Here is a 22,018-nt window from a genome sequence, read left to right on the forward strand (position 1 = left end):
TTGTTTGGTCCAGATTGGTTTCAGGGGCAGGATAAGTTTTAAAAATACTGAAGACTGAGGCATGTACTTATGCACCAGACTTTTCCCCCTCACACTGCTTTCATTACAGAAGAGGAGTGCTGCTGAAACTGCTCATTTTCAGTTGCGTGTCCACTGAGAGTCTCTGCAAAATGGCAAAGGTGAACAGGGGAACAGACACAGAGAAGAAGTGTGAAGGACAAAAGTATTGTGTGGTGCCAAACTATCCCATGATACATCAGCTCATCACGTTCATTATGCTGGGGACATCCCTTCCCCTTGCTGGCTCTCAGTGGGACCAGCGTGCAAGGCTAACTGGAATGCCTTGCAAACTGCCCAGCTCACCAGGGTGAGCTCAGTACATCCATCTCAGTGTCCTGTCCCCATGACCCTCTGGAGCAGAGCAATTGAAAGGGCATAGAACCAGCAGGATGTGAAGGGATAAGGGCAGAGATACTCTGATGGCCACTAAAGTTTGCTTCCTGACAGGATACACTGTGAAGGTCTCTAGAAGCTCTGCAAGTTAATTCTGGTACTTTCCAAATAATGTTGTTTTAAGTATAACCTTTGCATTGAATTTCCTGCCAATGGTATGCGTGCGCTTCTTGAAACATCTAAAGTTATTTTCCCCTTAAACTGTGGTTCTACTCCGAAAAATGTCTGTTGAAATGGACTTGTGGGAAACCACTGCTCAGTGTATAAGTGTATAAGTGAGGTCTTTATTGAATTTGTTCACACTACAAACCCATAAGAGGCTTTACTTTGTATCAAAACAGCAAACTTGGGCTGATGTGAGAGAGGTTTTTTTCCCTCCTGCTCCATCATTCCTAGAGATACTGCTGCTACAGGCTAAACACTGCTCTGCGGTTAATCGCCATCACTGTGTTTAAGTGGAGAAGCATTTAAGCAATGGAGTTTAAGATCTGGAATCGGGAGTAACAATGGAGTAACAATGCTGGGCAGCAAGTATTAAGCCTACCTACAGAGCAGATGATATTCCTGCATTTCTTTCTGTCCAAATTCTGCCCTACAGAGTGTCCTGATAGACATGCCTGATAAAGGCAGTAGACATCAAACATACACATGAATACACAAGATGTTCAAAATAGGGATTCCCTAGCCTTATAGAAGAACAGGAAGAAGAAGAGGAAGGCTGCAGAAAAACATGGACAAAAGTGGTAGGAGGCTGAACCATCCATTCACAGGCACTTTTACTCACAACTCAGAAGCCAGAGGAGGGAGGTGATGGAGGAAGTGTTCACTTTCACTCCTTGACAGTGATGGTCACAGCCCCAGAGAAGTGGGGGGAAAAGGGTGGGAGGGAGAGCCTGCTACTTTCAAGCAGTTTCACTCAGCCTATTTGGCTGTGAACACACAGCTATGATCTCATGAGGAGAAGCACAGGACAGTCATGAGATGGCTCTGCTTGGGACCTGAGCCCTGGCTCTTCATCATGTTCAGGTTGCACTAGACAGTGTCAGGATTTTGGCTGGAGGGGCTGGAGCCCAGCAGCAGAGTCAAGCTTTAAGAGAGCTCCTAGGAGTGAATGCCTGTCTCCCTGATGAGTGCTCATGGTGCTACAAGGAGTGTTCAGATCCAGAGTCCCTCCCTAGAGACCCTCAAGGAAGACCTGGGCTGTCACCCTGGGCCTGGCTCAGCAACATGAAGGAAGGTACACTATGATGGAAAACTCAGCAGTGGGAACTGGAAGGAAGGTACTTACCCACGAGACTATCAGCGTGTGTGTACAGCTCTCACATCCTCTGTGAGTCTCAATTTCCACAGCAGAGAAAGGGACATCTTCTTCAAAAACAGATTCATAGACCAGGCTCTGGGTCTTGCATCACACCCAGGTGTCCAGTCCCAGGTCTGCGGGGCCATTAATGACTTACAGTATTTAAACATGTCTCTGCAAGTCCCTGAGGGTCCTCCTGGGATTGAACACTGAAGATGCACAGCTAGACCACCTACAGAACATGCTCACAGACCTGTATGGAAGGTGAATTGCCTGTGCAAGTGATATGTTCTACAGCAAGGCAGCACTGGACTCAGAGAACAGCCTTACACCAACTCAGTGCCCAAGGAAGGTAGTGAGGTGAACGCTGGCTGATTTGCTATTCAGCATCAGTGGCTGCTCTTGTCTTTGATGAAATCATTACCTTATTACCTGGGCAGTCTTGGATAGATAAAGCCCTGCTCTGTTTTTCAGCCTGTCAATGTGCTACGTCTCTATTTAAAGTTAGAGGGTACAAATACTTGACAAGCCTAATACGAAGCAATGACAGCTTCTAGACCTAATAAATTGAGAAGAATTTAAGGATTTATTGTACATTCAAAATTGCTTGAAGGCAAGACATAATATTGTAAGGAGATTCCTGAGAATAAACCCTCAGGTATTTTGATTATCAAGGCTTGCTTTCAGTTTAATCACATTTCCCTTCCTTCTCTAGGGGAAAAAAATCATTACAGCCACCACCCCCATTCTGCTCAGAACTCTCCTTGCTCCTCTGTTTTCTTCATCTCTTTGCCTGAGTAGCTTCTAGAAAGCGAATTAATTAGATTGTTGATTTTGTTTTAAAATATGGTCGGTGATGTCATGCTTTACCAAGGGCCAATCCTCTATTCCCCCTTAAGCCCTTCCAGGGGTTACTGATTTGTGACTGCAGCAATCATTAACTTTCATGTCATTAAAATGCCTGAACAGAAATTACTTGTTTGGAGGCAGCTTCCTGTCTCCTTACAGCTCACTGCTCAGAAACTGCATTCCTGTTTCTCCCCTGGGCTCAGCCAGAAGAGCTATTTTCCCTCTGCTCTGTGGTTTTCCAGGATCAGCTCTCCCCCCATTTGCCCTCTAACGTTGCAGATCTCCCCTTTGGGAGGCAGAAGATCTGATGAGAAAGGCTACAGTCAGTGTACTTGGGTGTAAGGAATGGAAGGGAAGGGTGGTGTTCAGGTGGACCACCTGAACCAAGGACTTGAGGGCACTCCCTCAAGGGACGTACCACTGCCTTGTGAAACAGCTCAGAACAAAGAGCTCCCCAGCCCTACTGAGAGCTCACCTCTGCCAGAGTTTCAGCTCTGGGATTGCTCCTCTGAGGAATTTCCTCCTATGGAGCCCTCCTCTGAAGTGAACTGCCTGTAGCAGAGCAGCTTGATGAGGCTGCACACAACTGAAAAGACTATTTTGTGTCTATGGGTAGGCAAGGCTGCATGGTAAGGGCAGCTACTAACAAGATCATGGTGAACATTGCGAGACCACTACTTGTAGGAAAAACAAGCACTGCGGACACTACAGTTTTCCTCACTGTGGTCTCTGAGGAACCTGTAGATACTCCTTGAGAGATGCAACACAGAACCGTGTCTGTGTGGTACCTGTTAAGTTTGTTGCTGTAACATAAAGCCAGAGGCTGTGCCCCTATTGGGGAAATGAGATGTATATGTCTCAGGGAAAATGGGACTTAGTTCACTGAGAGAAAGACACACAGGGTTACACTTTCCTCCTCTTCTCTTCCTGACTGACACGCATGGGCAGGGGGGAAATGTCATTTTGCGTATCACTGTTCCCTTTTGCTCTGGTAGCTCCCACATAAGAGGCAGGAAAGGGCACAGAGCATTGAAGAAGTTCATAATTTCACCTTCCCTCTCAGCACAGTAGCAAAGAGCAATTGCACGGGGCTGGGAGGGCTGTTTCAAGCAGGTGCTGTGCCCTGCAGTTGGAGCAGGCTGCAGGGAAGGTCTGTGAGGGCACTGCCCTCTTCTTGCACCTGAGCACATATTTGTGCACACAAACATAAACACACACAGAGCACAGTTCAGTGGGGAAGCATGGGGGGCATCAGGCACTTGGCTCCACTTGAGTGCTTACCCAAGAAATAGGCCAAGGACAGCACATGTCTGCAGGCACGGGGTCTCTTCTCTTAGCGACAGTCTACTTAGGTGAGGCTTTAATTCTAATGGGAAACATGTACTGTTGGTTTTACATTCCAAGGATGAGAGAGTCACTAGATTTCTCCAGTGCTGACCTCCTGTGCACCACGCAAGATCCCCCCCTCTTCTTGCTACATTTCCCACCTTCTTTGCAGGCAGCAGGTTCCTTCATCAGAGATGCTCAGGGGGAAGGTGGCTGATGAAAAGGACTGCTCAGGGTTTTTATCCTTTTGGTCCTAGAAATTATGCTGAAAGGCTGGTGCAGCATCTCTCCCTCCTTCCCCCTCCCCTGCCTCAGCCCCCGTGGTGGGGGAGGGAAGAGCGTGGGCAGTGGAAGGAGTTGTGGTCCCCAGATGTGTGAATTGTTGCCGAGTAGAAATAGCGAACCGCGGACAAACAGCAGCTCAGCTGAGAGCCATTGCTCTGGGCTTGCGTCACTGACCTTTTCCTCTCGCCCTTCTCTGTCCTCACCTGGCCTCCCACTGCTCCCCCTGCACTTTGCACTCCAAGAGGTCTCGGCAGTGTTTTGAAATGGTGAGGAGGGCATTACATAGGAATGTAAAGGAGGAGGGGAGAGAGAAGGGAAAAAAAAAAAAAGACCTGCAGCAAACAAAAGGCTATGTATTTATGTATTTATCCTCTCTCCATTTCCTCCAGGGTCAGGTTGCCATCTTGCAGGACAAGAGACTTGTGGGCTGAGCCAACTCACCACTCTCCCTGCATGGTCTGCCCATTGAACTGAAGGCTCAGATGTTCTGCCTCCATGGCTGGCAGAACTGGGCATGGGGGAGGAGCAGAAAGCCTGTCTGAGGGTCAAGGGAGTGCTTCAGTTTCTGCCATATAATGAACAGATAGAATTTTTAAAAAAATAATTTAAAATCATGTGTTACAGCTGTAAAAGCCTGCATAATTCTCATAGACTAAAACAATGCCACCAGCACACGACCCATAGAAAAGTGAGAGTTGGGGCAAAGCAAGGGCTTGGGAGGTGTTTTGGACTGTGTGGAATAGTAATCCTGTGGACCCTGGGCCCTAAAGATCTGCTCAATTGCTGGCTGTCACTGCAGGTGACAGGGCTTTGTTGCCTGGAATGTCCTTTCTACTGATCTTCCCCATTCCGCTATTTCAGGGGAAGATTTGAGGATGTGGGGAGAAAAAACGTTTCTTAGGGATGAAGGTGAGAATGCCACAAACCCAGAAAAGCATGTGTGGGGCAAACAGAATGTAGTGACCATCAGGCATGCCATGGAAGATGCTTGCTCAAAGGCATTGTGGTGCCAAACCTCTGGAAGGTGATCAGGGCTTCAGAGCAGGGGATCAGAACAGTGAAAAGGATGCCTGCAGGATGTGGGTCAGTTAGACAAGAAACTTACTGCCCTCCTTCCTCTCCATGGACCATTTCTTCCTCTCACTATTTTGAAGCACTGCATCTGCCCTCAGTAGCACCTGCGAGGCTCGGGCACATCTGCCCCCTCAGAGGGGCACTGCAGCTCACACCATCAGTGCAGGCACCTCTACACTTCTCCATCCTCACCCACACTGGCAACAGGTGCAAGTGTGCTAAAATGAATCAGGAAAGAACACAGACTCCTGCCTCCCGCTCACCTAGGGCTCAATTTACAACTTTCCTAGCTAGATGGGGAGTTCCCTACTCCTTAGTTTCTCCAAGCCAAGAGCTCCATGTCCTCCTCCCTCCCATTTTAACTGTTGCAAACAGAGACAGGAAAAAGTGTGAAGTTCTGCAATAATTCATGGGTCATTTGTGAGTTCACTGACAGAAACTCAAGAGACTGGATGGTCTGTGGAATGAGAAACTGTCAGAAGCCTTTGATTTAAACCTTCTACCCTGGCCCTCACTGTGGTATAACTGCAAGGCAAGAGATCACAGAGAGTTTGTGGGTGACAGAGAAAGTATTTCATTAGTTGAGGGAGCTGTGCCTGTACCAAAGAGGCCTGGAGCCTCAGCACCCTCTGCCCACCTCCTGATAGCATCTTCAGAGCATGCCAGGCTCACAAAGGGCAACAGTTTCCGTTGGTAGGAAGGTGAGAAATGTCCATATGGGGTTGGTATGTGTGGGTACTCGTGTGTGGGTGTCACAGCAGAGTGTGCATCAAGCTGGCCTCCAAAGCCTGGTGTGACTGGGCAAGTGCCTGCTTTGCCGCTGTGGTCAGAGAAGGGCCACGCCACATGAGGCAGTGGAACAATTGCCCTCAAATGCAGCTGTGCCCCAGCATCTACATAGCTATGAGCAGGGTCCCCATCCAGCCCTTCAAATCCCATGGCAGCTCCCAGCCAGCAATGGGAAAGGGAAGTCAAGAAAAAGATGATCTGGGTAGGCTGAATCCACTGCTGGCATCTGGCTGCAATGTGCTAGATGGAGGGAGGTGGCAGCTCTGCTTGTGTTACTGGGCGATGCTGGCTGGGGTGTTGCATCTCTCCCTCTCCCTCTCTAGACTCTGGGAGATAAACAAGGCTGAGGTGTGAGTGAAGTAGGTTGTCTGGGTGGTTTGGGAGAGGAGGAAGGACAGCAGGCTGAAGGGAAACCTGCCACAGTACAGCATGGCAACCCCTGAATAGTGCATTGATATGGGGCAGATAGATACCACAGCTAGCAGCTGAGGCAAAGCCAGAGATATTTCCTGTGACTGCCTCTCCTGTGAGAGCTCTGAAGGGATGTGGAGCCAGGTCCTGCTTTCTTATGTCCCTGCTCTGCTCTCCCTGGTGCTTTGGGTGCAGGCACATCCACCTGTGCCCACCTGCAGGGTCAAAGTTCTCCTTCATACTTTTCCTGCCCTGCTCCTCTCTTCTCCTTTCCTGCACCTATCACAGGGAAAGGGGCTATTGCAGAGCCTCCAGCTTCTCCTGACTTGTCCCTGGCATGGGTTTCCTTTCCCAGAGACAGCACCATGTCCCACCCTTCACATCCTCTCTCCCACTCCATTCCTTTCATACCCGGAACACTAGGGACCTGCAGGAAGGCAATTTTCAGGGACAACCCTGTGACAGATGCCTTGAACAAACTTCAGACGTGTCCACAGAGCCCTTTGCAGCAGAGTTTGGACCACCCTTTCCGAGGAAGATATAGGCACAGCTCCAGGGGTAGTGCTGTAGCTGTGCACCCCAGGGCACTTGCTTTGCCCAGGAGAGAGATATGGGCTGTCACCAACTGCTGAATCACATTCCACAGGGAAGCTCCATTGCATGGAAAAAACCCACAGATATGAATGAATGAATGAATGAATGAATGAATGAATGAATGAATGAATGAATGACTGGCCTTCGGGGCATGGGTGCACATCCTGGCAGGGCAGCAGGGCTGATCTGACTCATTCTAGACCTTGTTCCTTCAAAGCATTGCAGGATCCATCTTGCCTGAGCTGAGCTGAACCTACAGCAGCTCCTTGGTCGGGCATCCATGGGTGATGGTTGGCACCAGCTACAGACTCTGCCTGTCACCATGCATCTTAGCTCCACGAGATTTGGCTGAGGAGATTCTTCAGGTGGCAGGCTGAAAGGCCGAATCACAGAAAATTTTCTTGAGGATCTGGCTACACATTTCCCATTGCCCCTCCCTCCCTCCCTCCCTTCCTCCCTCCCTCCCTCCCCTTTTCTAAGTGTGACAAAGTCACTTCCAATCTGCCAGCATCTCACCTCAAGGAACAGAACATGCATAAACTCAACTGCAACACATCCTGAGGACACATTTTTATCTGCTTCCTCAGAAGTAAATAAAAAATGTGGAAAAGGCTGGGCTCTGACCTGACAGAGTATTTCATTTACTAGGATATATACAGCACTTGCTCTGGGCCTGACTCAGGATCAAAGAGGCCTGTAGGGATGTGTGTGATTATGTATTCCACCCTTTGCCAAATGAAGTGTCTGGTACATATCAAGCCACAGGATAAACTATGTGAAGACAAATTAAACTCAAAACAGAAGGTCCTATATGGGCACCTCAACTTGTTTTTTTGCCTATCCTTCTATCTCAGCAGGAGTCCTCTCAGTCCAAAGATGATAAACAAAATCCCATGTACCTTTTTGACTTGGACTGAGACCCCAAAAGGCATCTCCCTGTCCCTAGGATTCTACTCCTTCTAGATCTTTCACTCAAGTTTACAAGTCCCTGCTCATGTCTTTCCTTCTCCCTCAACTATATAAGCAATTGCCACTTGTCTTTCCACCTCTGACCTGAATCTCAGGCCTTTCTCATCACACACAGGTCTTCCAAATATGCATGCCCAGCATGCATATTAACTCTGGAACTCCTACTCATTCCAATATTAGGAAGCACAAGTGTCCAATCAACAGTTTAATACCACTCCTATACTGTACTTCCTGGCCTTCAGCTCTTGGCAGGGAAAAGAGAAATGTCATAGGGAAAACAGAAAACACTTGTGCTTACCAAGTACTTGATAGAAGAATGTGCTAAAAATTTAATAAGATAAAGGGATCCAATCTCCCTTAAGAGAACTTCAACATTAACCCAGCCTTCCTCAATATAAATAAGTACTTGAAGCTACTCCTACAACCCACTGTATTGTCCTGGGATTTTTTTGGTAATCATCAAAGAATCCTTTTTTGAGTTTGCTGAAAGCTTTTCCAGCAAAAGGAAGACAGTTGTCATAATTAGAAGTGTTCAAGCAGTAAATATTTTAAGGTAATGGTTCTTCGCAAAGGAAACAGACACAAGATTGCCAAGGATTACCCAGGGAAGTTTCAGGGCTGAGTTAGACTTTGTACCTGTCAATTTCAGGTCACTGTCTTTTCCATCACATCATTCAGAGCTAGAATTAATAGGCTGGGAGACAAAAACAGGTTTAAGTGCAAAACAACCAAAGAAAAAAGTTTAATACCGCTGAAAAAATAATATATATATATACAAAAGTTCTTGGAGTCTGTTTGGTTTTGTTACATAAAGCACCATTAATTCCAGAGTACATCACAACTCAGCCTACTACACTTTCCAGAAAGCACCCAATACTCCTGAAATCTGATTTAGCACCAAGGGAATGCCATCTTGTTTAGCACCAGAAGCCTGTTAAACACACCCTTTGGTCCCCCTTCCCTCCTCTCTCACGTGCATCAGGCACCCTCTGGCTGCTCATGGGTAGCACCAGCACCAGCACCACCTGTCACCACCATTCAATCACCAAATAGGAAAGGAGAAAGAAGGAAGCTTGTTTATGGAGATATTCAGTGTTAGAGAGGCTTGCTTCTCTTCAGGCAGGCATGAGGCACCATACACTGTAAACAGACTATTTCTGGGTTTGCAGGCTGTCAAGAAAGAGAGAAAGGGATTCAGTCCCGAGCACCACCTTTCTGCTTCCTCTGCTATGTCTCCCTTTGTTTCCATGATCCCTTCATCATGTTTCCCTGTGAAATAATCAGCCTTGCCCTAGTGAAACCTTTTTATACCCATTGCCTCACTGACAGTGGTGGGGAGGATCCAGAGCAAATTTCCTGAAACTCACTACGGTCTCTACAGCTTCCTTAGAAAAGTATGGAGAATAAGTAAACAGGATAAGAGAGAAAATGCCCTGCAGTTTTTTCACGGTCTGTTTTAATGTTTAGCCTCGGTCCCTCTTCCTTTGCTATCCTGGGCTGTGTGCACCAGACCTAATCTTGCATAATGATGCACATTTCTTCTGGGAGAGCCTTGGTAGTCCCACGTGCTAGAGGCAGAGACCATGGCTCATCATGAGACAGCAGAACTTGGGTAAGTCCAACGATTTCATGATCAGTGATGAGCAGAGGAGAAATATCTGTGTTTCTCCTGCTTGTCCTGCCCTGAGACCCAAAAAAGAGACAAGTCTTGGCACTGCTGTTTATGGGAGCATCACGACATGTGGAAGTAGGCTTCCTAAAGGGCTGAGCCAGCCTCACCTGCTCCCCTGGGACTGCAGAATCCCCTCCAGAGAGATGCAAGTGGGAGCAGTGTGAGACCAATATAAGTAGTACTAGAAAACCCTACCACTGGCCCTCCTTTCTCACTATGACATCTCCAACCTGACAAAAAGGGTGAGGGTTTGTTTTAGCCACATGCTTTGCTCAGTTACTCTGATGAGATTGCCAGAAAAGGCATGGAGCATATGGCAGGGAAGCTTTTAACCCTTGGGCAAAGTGCTGTAGTCTCACCTCTATCACTGTTCCATCACAGAGGCAAAGAAGTGGCAGCCTGTCCAGGTTTGGAATTGACTGAACTGCGATTTCCTCTACAGCCCTGAAATAGGTCCATCAATACCAGCGTGGAAGAACCACCTTCAGGAGGACAATGAAATGGCATCTCTGCCAAAGGAGAGCAGGTTCAGGTCTGCTCTCTGGGCTGGCTTCCCATAGCTGATGAGCCAAGACTGAGTAGCACCCCTGGGGAGGAGTGGGAGGGGGTTTTCAAGGTTTTTTCTCTCTCTCACTCTGTACTGGTGATCCCTAGTGGGAACAGAATGGTCACCTCTACTGAATCATGGGCAGATTCCCATGAGGGGTCTGGCCAGGTGTCTGGTCCTTCATCTCTTTGAAGAGCTAGAGCTGGCACAGAGGAGGACAATCGCACCAGGCTAGATTTGATAGCCAGCCTGGATTCTGTGACACAGAAGGGTGTCTATGGAAAGGCAGTTTAGAAGGCCAACAGTTCCCATTTCGGAAAGACAATACCCTCTCTCGGTGCTCCTACATCTTCCTTGTGCTACGGGAGACCATTAGACCCCAGTCTGCTCTCTAGACTACAGATATCAGAGGTAGCATTAAGACCTTGTTTCAGGCTGCAAAACTGGTATGTCTAGTTAGGATGGTGAGAAGCCAGGATGTACCTTGGCAGTGGGGACTTTCTAGCCCTTTCCACAGGAGTCCTTTGTGCATGAAGCCCCAAGGAGGGACACAGGCCCAGAAGCAGCATTTTAGCTTTCCTCTTGCTCTAGAACCCTAAATGCCAGAGGCAGCTTGCTGGCAGACTGAGAAGCACCCAATAACCTAAGTTGGGGTTATGAGGTGAGGGGCAAGAGGTGGTAGTGCCTTGATGTAAAGTGGACAGATACAGGTCTGGCTACAAGAGAGCATCAGGTGGGAGCCAGTGTGGCAAGTTTCACACTCAGTGCCTGAGATTTGACAGGCCCATTTCCAAGTGATTTGCAGTGATTATGGGCAGTAAAGAGAGAGAGAGAGAGAGAGAGAGAGAAGAAAAAGGAAAAGGCCTAGGAGGCTCCAAGGAAGAGGAGAGGCAGTTATTCAATGCTGGGCTTGACCAAATACCCACTGAAGGTGATGTACACATCAACATCATCACTGTAAATGGCATTCTCCCGCTCCCGTTTGTAGAGCCTCACCCAGATCTCATCATTTTCCTGGAGCTCCAGCATGAGGCTCTGGCTCTGCATGATGCTGCGGTCGCTGGGTTGGGCATACAGGATGACCGCCTCTTCTTCATTGTGCATGATGTGCATGTAGGTCTCCTTGAAGTTCCAGGTGTGGACATTGAGGCTGAAATAGTAAAGTCCACCCACTGAGCAGTAGAACTTGCCATTGAACATGTCGAAGTGGCTGTAGAGGTTGACGAACACGGTGTCAAAGATCAAGACCTGGAAGCCCTCACTGCTGTGCAGTGCTTTCTTGCGACCGACGGAGAATGCAGCATACTGGTGCTTGCAGGGGTCTCCCGCTGTGCCCATCTGTCCTTTACTGCCTTTCTGGCCCTGGGCACCCCGCTCGCCTCTTGGTCCTTCTTTGCCCCATTTCCCTGGCATCCCAGGTTCTCCCCGGTCTCCTTTCTCTCCTACAGGAGGAAGCAGAGGACACAACTCCTGTGTGATGCCAGAAGATGTGGAAGTAGCAGTGAGAAAGCCTAATGAGGTGGGAGAGGATTGCACAAGAATAGGGCAATGCCAGAAGAAGGAACACTTCTGAGGGTCACAATACCTCTGCTCTTCATGGGAAAGGAGCTAGCAGAGCTCTGGGAGTGACTGGAATCTCTTCCTCAATGAATCCCCTGCTCACCAAATGATACCGCTCTGCTGGAGGCACCAGGACCTCTCCCTAGGAGACTTCAGCCTCAGAGGGAGCCCAGCCATCCAAAATACCACTAGGACTCAACCTCTTCTTCCTCCCCCACACTCCTTTACCTCCAGCACAGCCTTGCCCTCCCACACACCTCTCCTGTGACCTAGTTATCCACACAGGATGCACACTGGTCTTGCTGTAGGCTGAAGAAGGGGAAGAACTGCTAACACCTCTGAGGGAGTATGGTTAAGGGGAGAAAAGATTCAAACTGGACTCAGCAGATGGAGCACTGCAACTTAAATGGGTACTTTCACAATACTGGCGTGCTTTGAGCATCTTGTATAATTAATACTGCAGTTCTAACCTGGTGTGCACTGCCCATCACACACTTGGGCAGGCATAAATACAGCACCAGAATGTACTGTGTGTATATAGAGAAGGAATGGGACTCAGAGCAGACTCCAGCACTAAGTGACAGCATTCATAACCTATATCTTTTTCTTTTCCTCCTCTCCATCCCCTGTGTGGTATTGAAGGTCCCCCTTAGACAGCACACTGTAGACTAGGCCTCGATCTGCCCTTCTGAGCTTTGATGCATTACAGCTACTTCCAAGCAGGGCAGGGAAGGGAGAGCCTCTGCCCACTTGATTCAGATGAACCACAGAGCTACAAGAAGCATGTGGCAGCACCCAGCTGGGAACAGGCTTTTGCCCACAGCAAAGGCTGAAAGGGGAGTCCTGAAGGGAGGAGCTGATCTAAAATAGGGATCCCTTTCCCGTTAGCCAAGCCAGCCACTGCAGGGTGGAATGAGCTGAGGGTCACTGCCAGTTTAAGCTGGAGATGCTTGCAAATAACTGCTGCTTCCCTTTGCCCTCCTCCTGCACCCAAATGCACATGACCCACAGAGCTAGAGAAGGTCTCCCCACAATCTCCCTGGGTACCAATACCCTCCAAACATGCTTATTTTGCAGTTGATTGAGTATTGAAGGAGTATTCCTTCCCTCAGGCACTACAGGACTCTGTAAGTCTGAGGCAAGGAATGTGTGTTCCCAGCTTGGCAAGAGGCTATCAGTGCCACTCCTGTGTTAGCAAGGAGGAAGAGTTAATAGCAGGCAGCATCCTGAGACACAGAGATCACAGGAGAGATATGCACTGACTTCCATCCCCCCAGGCTACTCCCCATCACAGCACTAAACACCTAAAACCTGGGCATAGTGTGTGTGGTCACTTATCCTCCAGGATGGTCTGTTAGCACAACCAGCATGCCAGAAATCCAGCTGTCACCTCCACTGCAATGCCATCAGTCCCTGAGCCAGCTTTGGCATCCTGGGGCAAAGACTTACCCTTCAGAATGGTGATGTTGATATAGGGACGAACCTCTGGCACTGGGTAGGGAAAGTGGTGGTGCCTGGGAGCGACTGGTGGGGTATCTGTGGAAGAGTCCAGTGAGTCACAACAGCGCTTGCAAGCACCAGGACCTGGTTCTGTGAGGTTGGGTTCATCAGCAGGTGCCCCAAACACAAGAAGAGGGAGAAAAAGGAAGGTCAGGGATGTGCGCAGGTAGGTTATGTCCATGGTGACCTGGGAAGATATGAGGAAGTGCCAAGAGTGAGGTATAAGAAGGGGGAGGACATAAGCGATGGAACAGAGACCATGATGAAACATCTTTCTGTGGCTGGAGCCATGGGTGGGGTGAAATGGCATTGTCCAGTGGGGGGAGTGTACATGCTTGTTCAAGGCTGTAATCTGAGCAGCAACTGCATGGCCCAAGAGGGCTCCCCACACCCTTCTGCCCAGGCCAGTGAAGACTTGGTGCTGACCCTGGGAGAAGGCTTGATGCTGACTAGGCAAACTATTAAAGCCACCAGAGTATTAAGTCCCTACGCTGGGATAGAGGAAGGAGACAGAATCAAAAAATGGTTAGGACTGAAAAAGACCTCTAGAGTCATTGAGTCCAACCTCAGCAGTTCTTTAGCAAAAGCATGCTCTGGTAGGCTGCTCAGTCTGTGGGAAGCACTGTAACAAAATTCTCCAGCCCTTCTACCACTGCATATCAACTATAGGAATCTAACCCCAAAATCCCCATGTCCCAGATGAAGCCTGACCCACATCTCCTGGCAGAGCTGCCTCTTCTCCTATGGACTGGGAACTTAGCTTCAGCCTCCTCCTTTCCCCCACCAAATCCCACCCATCCCGGCGGCTCGGTGCCTTCCCACCCATGCCCAGTGGGTTTTCAGGCAAACCCCAGCACCCTCCCAAGGGGACGGCCGGCTCCCCAGCACAGCCTTTGGGCAGACCAGAGGGGAGCTACTATGCTGCCGAGGGTGAAGGAAGTGAAGCTCTGCAGCCTGGAGAGAAGTATGCTTACAAAAGACAGGCATGCCAAGCAGCTGAGAAAGCCCCTCTTGCAGCCTGTGCCCTCCATCCTGCTGCCTGCCCCCCGGCACAGCGCAGCTGCTCACCCCGGAGGCCGAAGGCTCCCCTCTTCGCTTCCCAGCCCCTGCTTGCCGGCTCCCCTCTGCCTGCAGGGCAGGCCCCTGGGCCCATGGCTTTAAGGAAGCCGGCTCTTGGCACAGGCACCGCTCAGCGCTGGCTGGGTGCGCAAGCTAGGCTTGGACCGGGTCCCTCCCTCCTCCCTCCCTGGCTTTGGGTGCTCTCCATCCTAAACCGACTTGGGTTTCAGCATCTTTTTAACTCTTTCCTAGGAAGTGCCTTTTCCTTGTACATGTTGTTGGTTTGGTTTTACTCTCTGCCTTTTCACTTTCAGCCCGCAAAAAATGCAAGCAGCAAAGACTGTGCCCTGTGCGAGGGGGGAACAGCAGCAGGGCAGTGTCCCACCCTTGGCACCTCAGGATGGACAAGGTAGGGTGCATTGGTGCAAGAGACAGACTTTTCTTCAGGCGGGATGCTACAGAATTCTGCCCTCAGTCCTTTGCGCTAGTCCCTTGTCCCCTGCATTAGTCCTTCACTTGGCCATGTTCTCTTCCCAGCTGTGCCTGACCCACTCATAGTCCCCAATCTTCATCTTTCATTCTCTCCTGCATTGTTTTTTCTGAACGTCACTGTGGCCTCTTGCCCCAGGCATGATATTTCTAGCAGGAGCAGCTGCCAATGGGGAGAGGCATGAGTTTTTTTCCCTCTCTGGTCATCCCCTTTGCCTGGGCAGAGCCCCAAGCCTTGTGCTCCAGCACGTGTCATCCCCTGGTTATGTCCCTTGTTTAGATCCCAGGCCGAGCATTTTGGATGGGAGGGGTGTGCCTGGTCTGAAGAAGAGCCTGGTTGCTGGGAGCTGCCTGCCAGCAAAACTGGAGATCTGCAAACAAACTCTGGCTGTGACCATTGTCCCCAGCTTGGCGCCAAGCTGACAAGCTTGTGCCTTTGGGGCAAGCACAGTGTGGCTGTCCCAGAACACTGGAATGAAGGGCATTTTGGAGGGGAGAAGAATGCAGGGTGGGAGAGACACGAGATTTTTCTCACACTGCGGAGTCTGTTGGGAAGAGAATGAGAAGATTCTATCCTGCACCAAAACTGACCTGGGTATTTATACCCTGGGTATGTGTGTGAGGGGGAGGGTCTGTGCACATACGGATCTTTGGGAGGCAGAAGGAAGGATGGACAATATCTCTGTTCTGCAGGGCTCAGAAATGCCAAGTCAGCACTGTGCCTTCTGCAGTTTCCAAGAGGAGCTGCAGAAGGCTCCAAGGTTTCTAAGGGGAATAGGGTTTTGAGTGTGTCTACGTGTACTGGGACTTTTTCTTTTCCTGTTTCCCTTCTCCCATTTGTTTGGTTTAGGAATGGGAGGCCCTGCTTCTCAGAGAGTGGCTGGTGTTTGGCAGGACCCCAGAACCACTGGAGAAGCAAGCGGAAAACTCTGAGAAAATATGTGCTGTGAGCTGGGGGGAAGGGAGGAATGGGGGCTGGGAGGCCTGGAAACATTCTCAGGCTGCCTGTCAGCTTGGAGCTCAACGAACATAGAGTGAACATGCCTTCCAGCTGGGGCAGGAAGAGGACAGAGAAATTCACTGCTGAGTGTGTGAGTTCCTCACTGGACTCCAGCACTGACATGCAATGAAATCCACTGCAAGTTGCCCATGTTTGCCCATGCCTCAGTTTCCCCTTTTGGGAAATGAGCAGTGGGGAGGAAAGGTTAGGGCTATACTTCTTGCTAATGAAGCCTTACCAGCTGAAAGAAGAGGGCTTTTGTGATCTGTTGTGTTGTCTACTCCTAGCTGTTGGTGGTGGGAATTTTGGCAGCTGACCATACTGTTAAAGGCAAAAGATTTTCTGGGGTGTATGAAAACAGAGACTGATACTGAAGACAAAATTCTTCTCTGTTCCAAAAAACCTCCTGCAGTGCCTCTCTCAGGTTTTCCTGACTGGCTTATTTCCAAATATGACATTACCCACTTGTGCAGTTCTTGGTCTTATGCCTGGCCTCTTCCACCTTTGCAAAGGAAAGAGGTAGCAGGGAGGCCATTGTCCTCATTTCCGTCCCACATTTCCATCTGCACTCCTGAGTTGCTCACAGCCAAGCAGATGTTCTTCATGGGGGACCTTAGCAGCTGGAGCCTTTGCCTGTGTCTCATCTGACTGCAAGAACAACTCACAGTGGGGAGCAAGTAGGTCTTTGTATTTAATGTCTCATCTGGGCTGAATAGGGACCTGCCAGGAGCCAGCAAACAAAGACATGCTCTGGTGGCATTGCCCAGCTGGACAGAAGTTTATGCCAGTAAAGACACTTTCACTAGGGTAATATTGCCCTGCTCCCCAAAGGGAACAGTGTGTACCAGCAATATTTGCCAGGGTAGTCACATTTGCAGGAGATTTTGAGAATTCTATTTAGTAAACCTGTGCCAGCCATGCAGTCCAAGCCTGGGGGCACCTTGTGTGCCCAGCAATCTTCTCTCTCTCTTATCACACACTTTGCCTTGGAGGCATCCCAAGGAAGCACTGTCCAGATTATACTGCAGTGATCCCTGCTCAAAAGCAGCTGTTTCCTCCTCCTCCATTTCCTCCCTTTCCCTGTACCCACCACAATACTGTCAAAGTACAGGGACAAATACTGTCTCAGTGGGTGCATCCATCCTATTACCCCTCTCTACCACAGCTATAGAGAAGGAAGTTAATGCTTTCTTTCCTCTCTAGCCCCTGTGTACAGCTCAGGTCCCCTGTGGCACATGTGGATCATCTGCCCTGTTGCAGATACACAAACACATCCACACACAAACACTCGCCCTTCACAGCTCCTCCCTCACCAAACCTCCAGAGCAAAGGTATCATTTGCACCAAGAGGCAGAGGAAGAGCCCCTTCTCTTCCCCTTCCTGACTGCTTCTCCTCTACCACAGCTGCCTTTCCTTCCCCATGCTCCCCACTCCTCTGCCCCTGATCTCCGAGAACATCACAAGCCGGGAGGGGAAGCGGAGCAGCTCTTACCTCCGCTTCCCTCCGCAGGGGTCCCGCGCTGAGCTATCTCTATCCTGTATCCTTAGCTGCTCCTGGTTAGCAGCGGGAGGGAGAGCCGGCGGGGCCCAGCTGACTCCAGCCAGATGCTCGCCAAGTGCTCTTATGTAATTACTGTCTTTTCCATCCTGCCTCCAAGGCCTTTGTGAGTGCCTCCCCTCCTGCTCTGGCCCGTGTCAGGCTTGGCTCTCCCTCCCTCTCTCCCTTCTTCCCTCCCTTCCTCCCTCCCTCCCTTCTTCCACCCACCCTGCACAGCATCACAATTTGCTCAGCTCAACAGCTGATTCCTTCTGGAAGCAAAGTTCAGGCATTTGGCTACTGCTGTTACTACTGTTGGAGAGAGAGCTAACGTGTTTCAAGAGATGGGAAGGGATGAGCAGCACTGCTCTGCACTTGCCTCCTCTCCATCACAGCCCGACTGCTCCTGGGTACCTTTGCCTTGCCCTTCCACAGTGCCCGTAAATGGGGAGGGGTACACCTGAGACACGGAAAGGTGGCAGTGGGGTTTTTTGCTTCAGTAATTTGATGTGCCTCCAGGTTATCCTGTAACAGCAGCTGTCACTCTGCCATACCAGGATTCCTGATCATCTCTGGCCAGGCAGCAGAAGAGGCTGGGAAGAATAGATGACCTTTAAAGGTCCCTTAAACCCCAAACTATTCTGTGATTCTATGATTAGATGAATCTTTTCCAGCCTGTGGACTCCATGTCTTTGCACAGGGCTTGTGCAACAGCCAGCCCTTGTTACTCAACAGCACCAAGCAGCATGGTACAAAATTAGAATACTTTCTACATCTCTAAGGATGGGAAGACTTATTAGATGTCAGCTGCATGGCTACAGTTCTCTTTAGACTTCTGCCCATGTGGGGCCTGGACCAAGCAGAAATGACACGTTCCCTGGCTTTATGCAGGCTGCTGCTGAGTTTGAAGGCACTTCTGCCAGCAGGGATTTCTGCTGTGTGCTGCTTGGCTGCCTGGCCTGTCTCACACAGAGATCAAGGCCTGGCAAAGAATCTGCTCTGCTTTTTGGTTTTTTTTTTTTTCTTTTTTTTTTTTTTTTTCTTTTCCCTGAGCATTGCTGAAATGCCACGTGGCTGAGGAGCAGCTGGAAGAGCTGTTCACCTGCACTCACTGCTTGAGCAAAGCTGTTGTTAGACCTGGCAGTCTCCAATACTGAGCAGGAAAGTGTGAACTTGTCTCCTACTACCCAGTGCCCCCACAGCCAGTCCTTGTGTGACACAGCTGAGCAGGGAGGGTATCAGACACTGGCTCACAAACTGCTTCAGTTGGAGATGCCTCACAACATCACCCACGCTGCCCATCTCCCGATCAGCAGCTTTTCCAAGTTGAGTGACCCATCTCTTACCCTCGCCTTGTCACCCTGACTGTGAGACCAAGGAATTGTGCTCGTATCCACCTCAAACTCTGGCATATGACTAGTAGGAGGACTACCCCTACTGCAACCAGAAAGAGTTTGCTGTCTTGTGAACATCTAGATCCAGCAGCTTGGCTGGGTGGGAGATATCAGGTGACATTGTAGCCTGTTTGAACCAGTTCTTAAAAATAACCTTCAGGCAAGCTTGCTGCCTTCTGCTTCTCTGCGCTTGCATGAACCTGACGGCCCCCTCATCCCATCCACTCCTGTGTAGACCCAGAAAATTTTACTCCTTTGCCATCCTCTCACAGTCCTAGACCTGCCCATATCACTTATCAACTGCAGATCACTACTCGGGGCATATCAGCTCTCACAAGGAGTGCTGAGAAAGGTGCACAGCGGTTTGGGTGAGAAAACTTTCTTCACAGACACCCATGAGGTTTCTCACCAAAGAAGCAAAAAGTTTGTGGAGGGGAGATGGGGTGGTGGGGCATGAGTGGACAGGTGGATGGGCAAGGATGCTAGTGTTTAAGAGCTCACAAACTCTTGGATCTGTGAGGGTGCCGTCCACTAAGGGAACTAGATGGACATGACAGAATTACAGAATCACAGGGTGGTTTGGGTTGGAAAGAACCTTCAAGATCATCCAATTCCTAGCCCCCTGCCATCGGCAGGGACTCATTCCAGTAGATCAGGTAGCTCAAAGCCTGGCTTTGAATGCTGCCGGAGATGAGGCAGCCACAGCATCTTTGGGCAACCTGTACCGGTGCCTCACCACCCTCACAGTGAACAATTTCTTCCTAATATCTAATCTAACTCTGACCTCCTTAATTTCAAAGCCATTCCCCCTTGTCCTATCACTACATGCTCTTGTGAAAAGTCCCTCTCCAGCTTTCCTGTAGTCTCCTGTTAGGTACTGGAAGGGACTATAAGATTTCCATGGAGCCTTCTCTTCTCCAGGCTAACAACCCCAATTCTCTCAGCTTGTCTTCCTGGAACAGATGCTCCAGCCCTCTAATTATCTTCATCATTGTCATCTTGGACTTACTCCAACAGGTCCTTCATATATTATATATATTATATATATTATATATATTATATATATTATATATATTATATATATTATATATATTATATATATTATATATATTATATATATTATATATATTATATATATATTATATATTATATATATAATATATATTATAATAAATATAAACAATAATATATACAATATATAATATATAATATATAATATATAATATATAATATATAATATATAATATATTATATATCATATATCATATATCATATATTATATATTATATATTATATATTATATATTATATATCATATATTATATATTATATATTATATATTTTTAAAAATATTAAAAATATATATACTCCATGTCCTTCATATATTGGGCGTCTCAGACCGGGATGCAGCACTCCAGATGGTCTCACCAGAGAGGAGTGCAGGGGCAGGATCACCTCCCTCGACCTGCTGGCCACGTTTCTTTTGATGCAGCCCAGGACACAACTGTCTCTCTATGCTGCGACTGCACGCCTCTGCTGCTTGCGCAGGTCGCTCTGGATGTCTGACACGCGGGGGGTTGGCACGGGGCGGCCCCACAGCCGCTTGGCAGCACGGTTCTAGCCCCAGCGGGAAGGGCAGGAGCCCGGCCGGAGCTCTTGGCAGTGCCGCAGCTGCCGGCCGGTGCCCGATCCCCCGCGCAGCGCCCGCGTCGCCCGCGTCCCCCGCGTCCCCGCCCAGCGTCCGCCGCGCCGCTCGGCGCCACCCCCGCCCTGCCCCTCCCGCCCCGCTGCGTCTCCCGGAGGGGTCCGGCGTGCCCGAGAGCAAGGCACGACAGGAATGGGCTTTAGCGTCCCTCCCGCCCGCAGCTCCGCAGCCGCTCCGGAGCACCGCGGGGAGCCGCGGCGGGGCACTGCCGGCCCAGGCACATTTGCTTGTCGAGGCATCCGTACTGCCGTGCCCCGCGGCCCTGTTTGTCATGTAAAGAAGGCTGCTGTGCTGCAGCCCAGGCACGTGTCCCAGCCCCGCTGCATTGACGCACTGGGTCTGCGCGTGTGTCTGTTTGTGCATGACGTGCTGAGTGTGAGATCTGCGTGAGCCGGCTGCGTGGTGTGTGGCGTTTGCATAGTTTATGCTTGGGAAGGCAAAGAACAGCAATTTTTCATGAGCAAATATTTGCATATTTTCCACTCGTTCGAGCAGATAAAGCAATTTCAATTCTCTGGCGGATCCTCAGGTGAGATAGGAGCATCTTCTTTTTAAAGGTGTTTCTCTTTTTTGTATTCCCCTCTTTTCTCTAGAGAAAACCATTACAACAATGCTTCTGTCCCCTCCACAAACCCCCTTGTTCCTCAGCCCTGCACAACAGCAGAAAGCAGAACCCGGACAGTTTTGCCGTTCCTGATCTGAGCTGCTGTGATTCCCTGCTGATGACAAATACAGCAGCTACCTAACAACAGCCTCAAATGACATTATGTGTGGGCTGTGTTGGTAACAGCCTGGAAACACATCCTTGGTTCTCCACCCTGGAGCCCCTCTGCCGTCACCATGTGCTGCCCTTCCAGTTTTCCTCCTGAAGATCCACTGCAGAGCAGAAAGGTCACACTGAGTGGGTCCGCAGCTGCCCCAGACCATGGCTGTGTGGTTGGGTTTGGGGTGTGTGTGTGAAGGGTCCTTGTCAAGGTGCAGATGCCCTCTCCCAGCCTGAGCCTGTGTGCATTAAGGTGAATGTGCCACGTTCTTGGCGTTCATGCTTTGGCAGAGTGGTACGCACAGGTCTGGGTGTGTGGGCACCTGTGTGGGCAGCCACTTACGGTCTCATGCACACACAGATCTGCTTGAACCCGTGCATGGCATAAATGTCTGTGTTCATACACAGCCACGCAGTTGCATACACACAAGCATGCAATCATACAATAAACACTCATTTGCATGCATGCATACACAGCACATACAAATGCCTCTCTCTGTCTGCTCTTGTGCGCTCAGACGTGTGCACACGAACTCTCTGGCAGAATGGGTTCCCTGTGTCTCCATCACTCCATCTGTAATCACACGTTTTCTGGGAAGAGGATTGCACAATGCTGCTGAAATCATTGCAGCCCTTTCTAGTCTTTTAGCTCTGATCACTACGTGACAAGAATGAAACCTTTTGTGCAGCATGGGGCTTGATGGAGCCCTTATCTCTGTGTCTCTGCATCCAGAAGAGAAAAA

The 22,018-nt window shown here is 49.5% G+C and overlaps 1 protein-coding gene across 1 annotated transcript; it reads right to left on the minus strand.

Moving 5' to 3' along the window:
- Positions 1 to 8,732: 8,732 nt before the first annotated feature.
- Positions 8,733 to 14,596, minus strand: C1QTNF6 (C1q and TNF related 6). Its single transcript, XM_063395833.1, is given in 4 exon segments — positions 8,733 to 11,711; positions 13,279 to 13,516; positions 14,398 to 14,517; positions 14,519 to 14,596. Coding segments are annotated over 4 exon segments (984 nt in total). The 3' UTR covers positions 8,733 to 11,163.
- Between the last annotated feature and the right edge of the window lie 7,422 nt (positions 14,597 to 22,018).

This window comes from Prinia subflava, chromosome 4, assembly GCF_021018805.1.
Source record: "Prinia subflava isolate CZ2003 ecotype Zambia chromosome 4, Cam_Psub_1.2, whole genome shotgun sequence".
Lineage (NCBI taxonomy): Eukaryota > Metazoa > Chordata > Aves > Passeriformes > Cisticolidae > Prinia > Prinia subflava.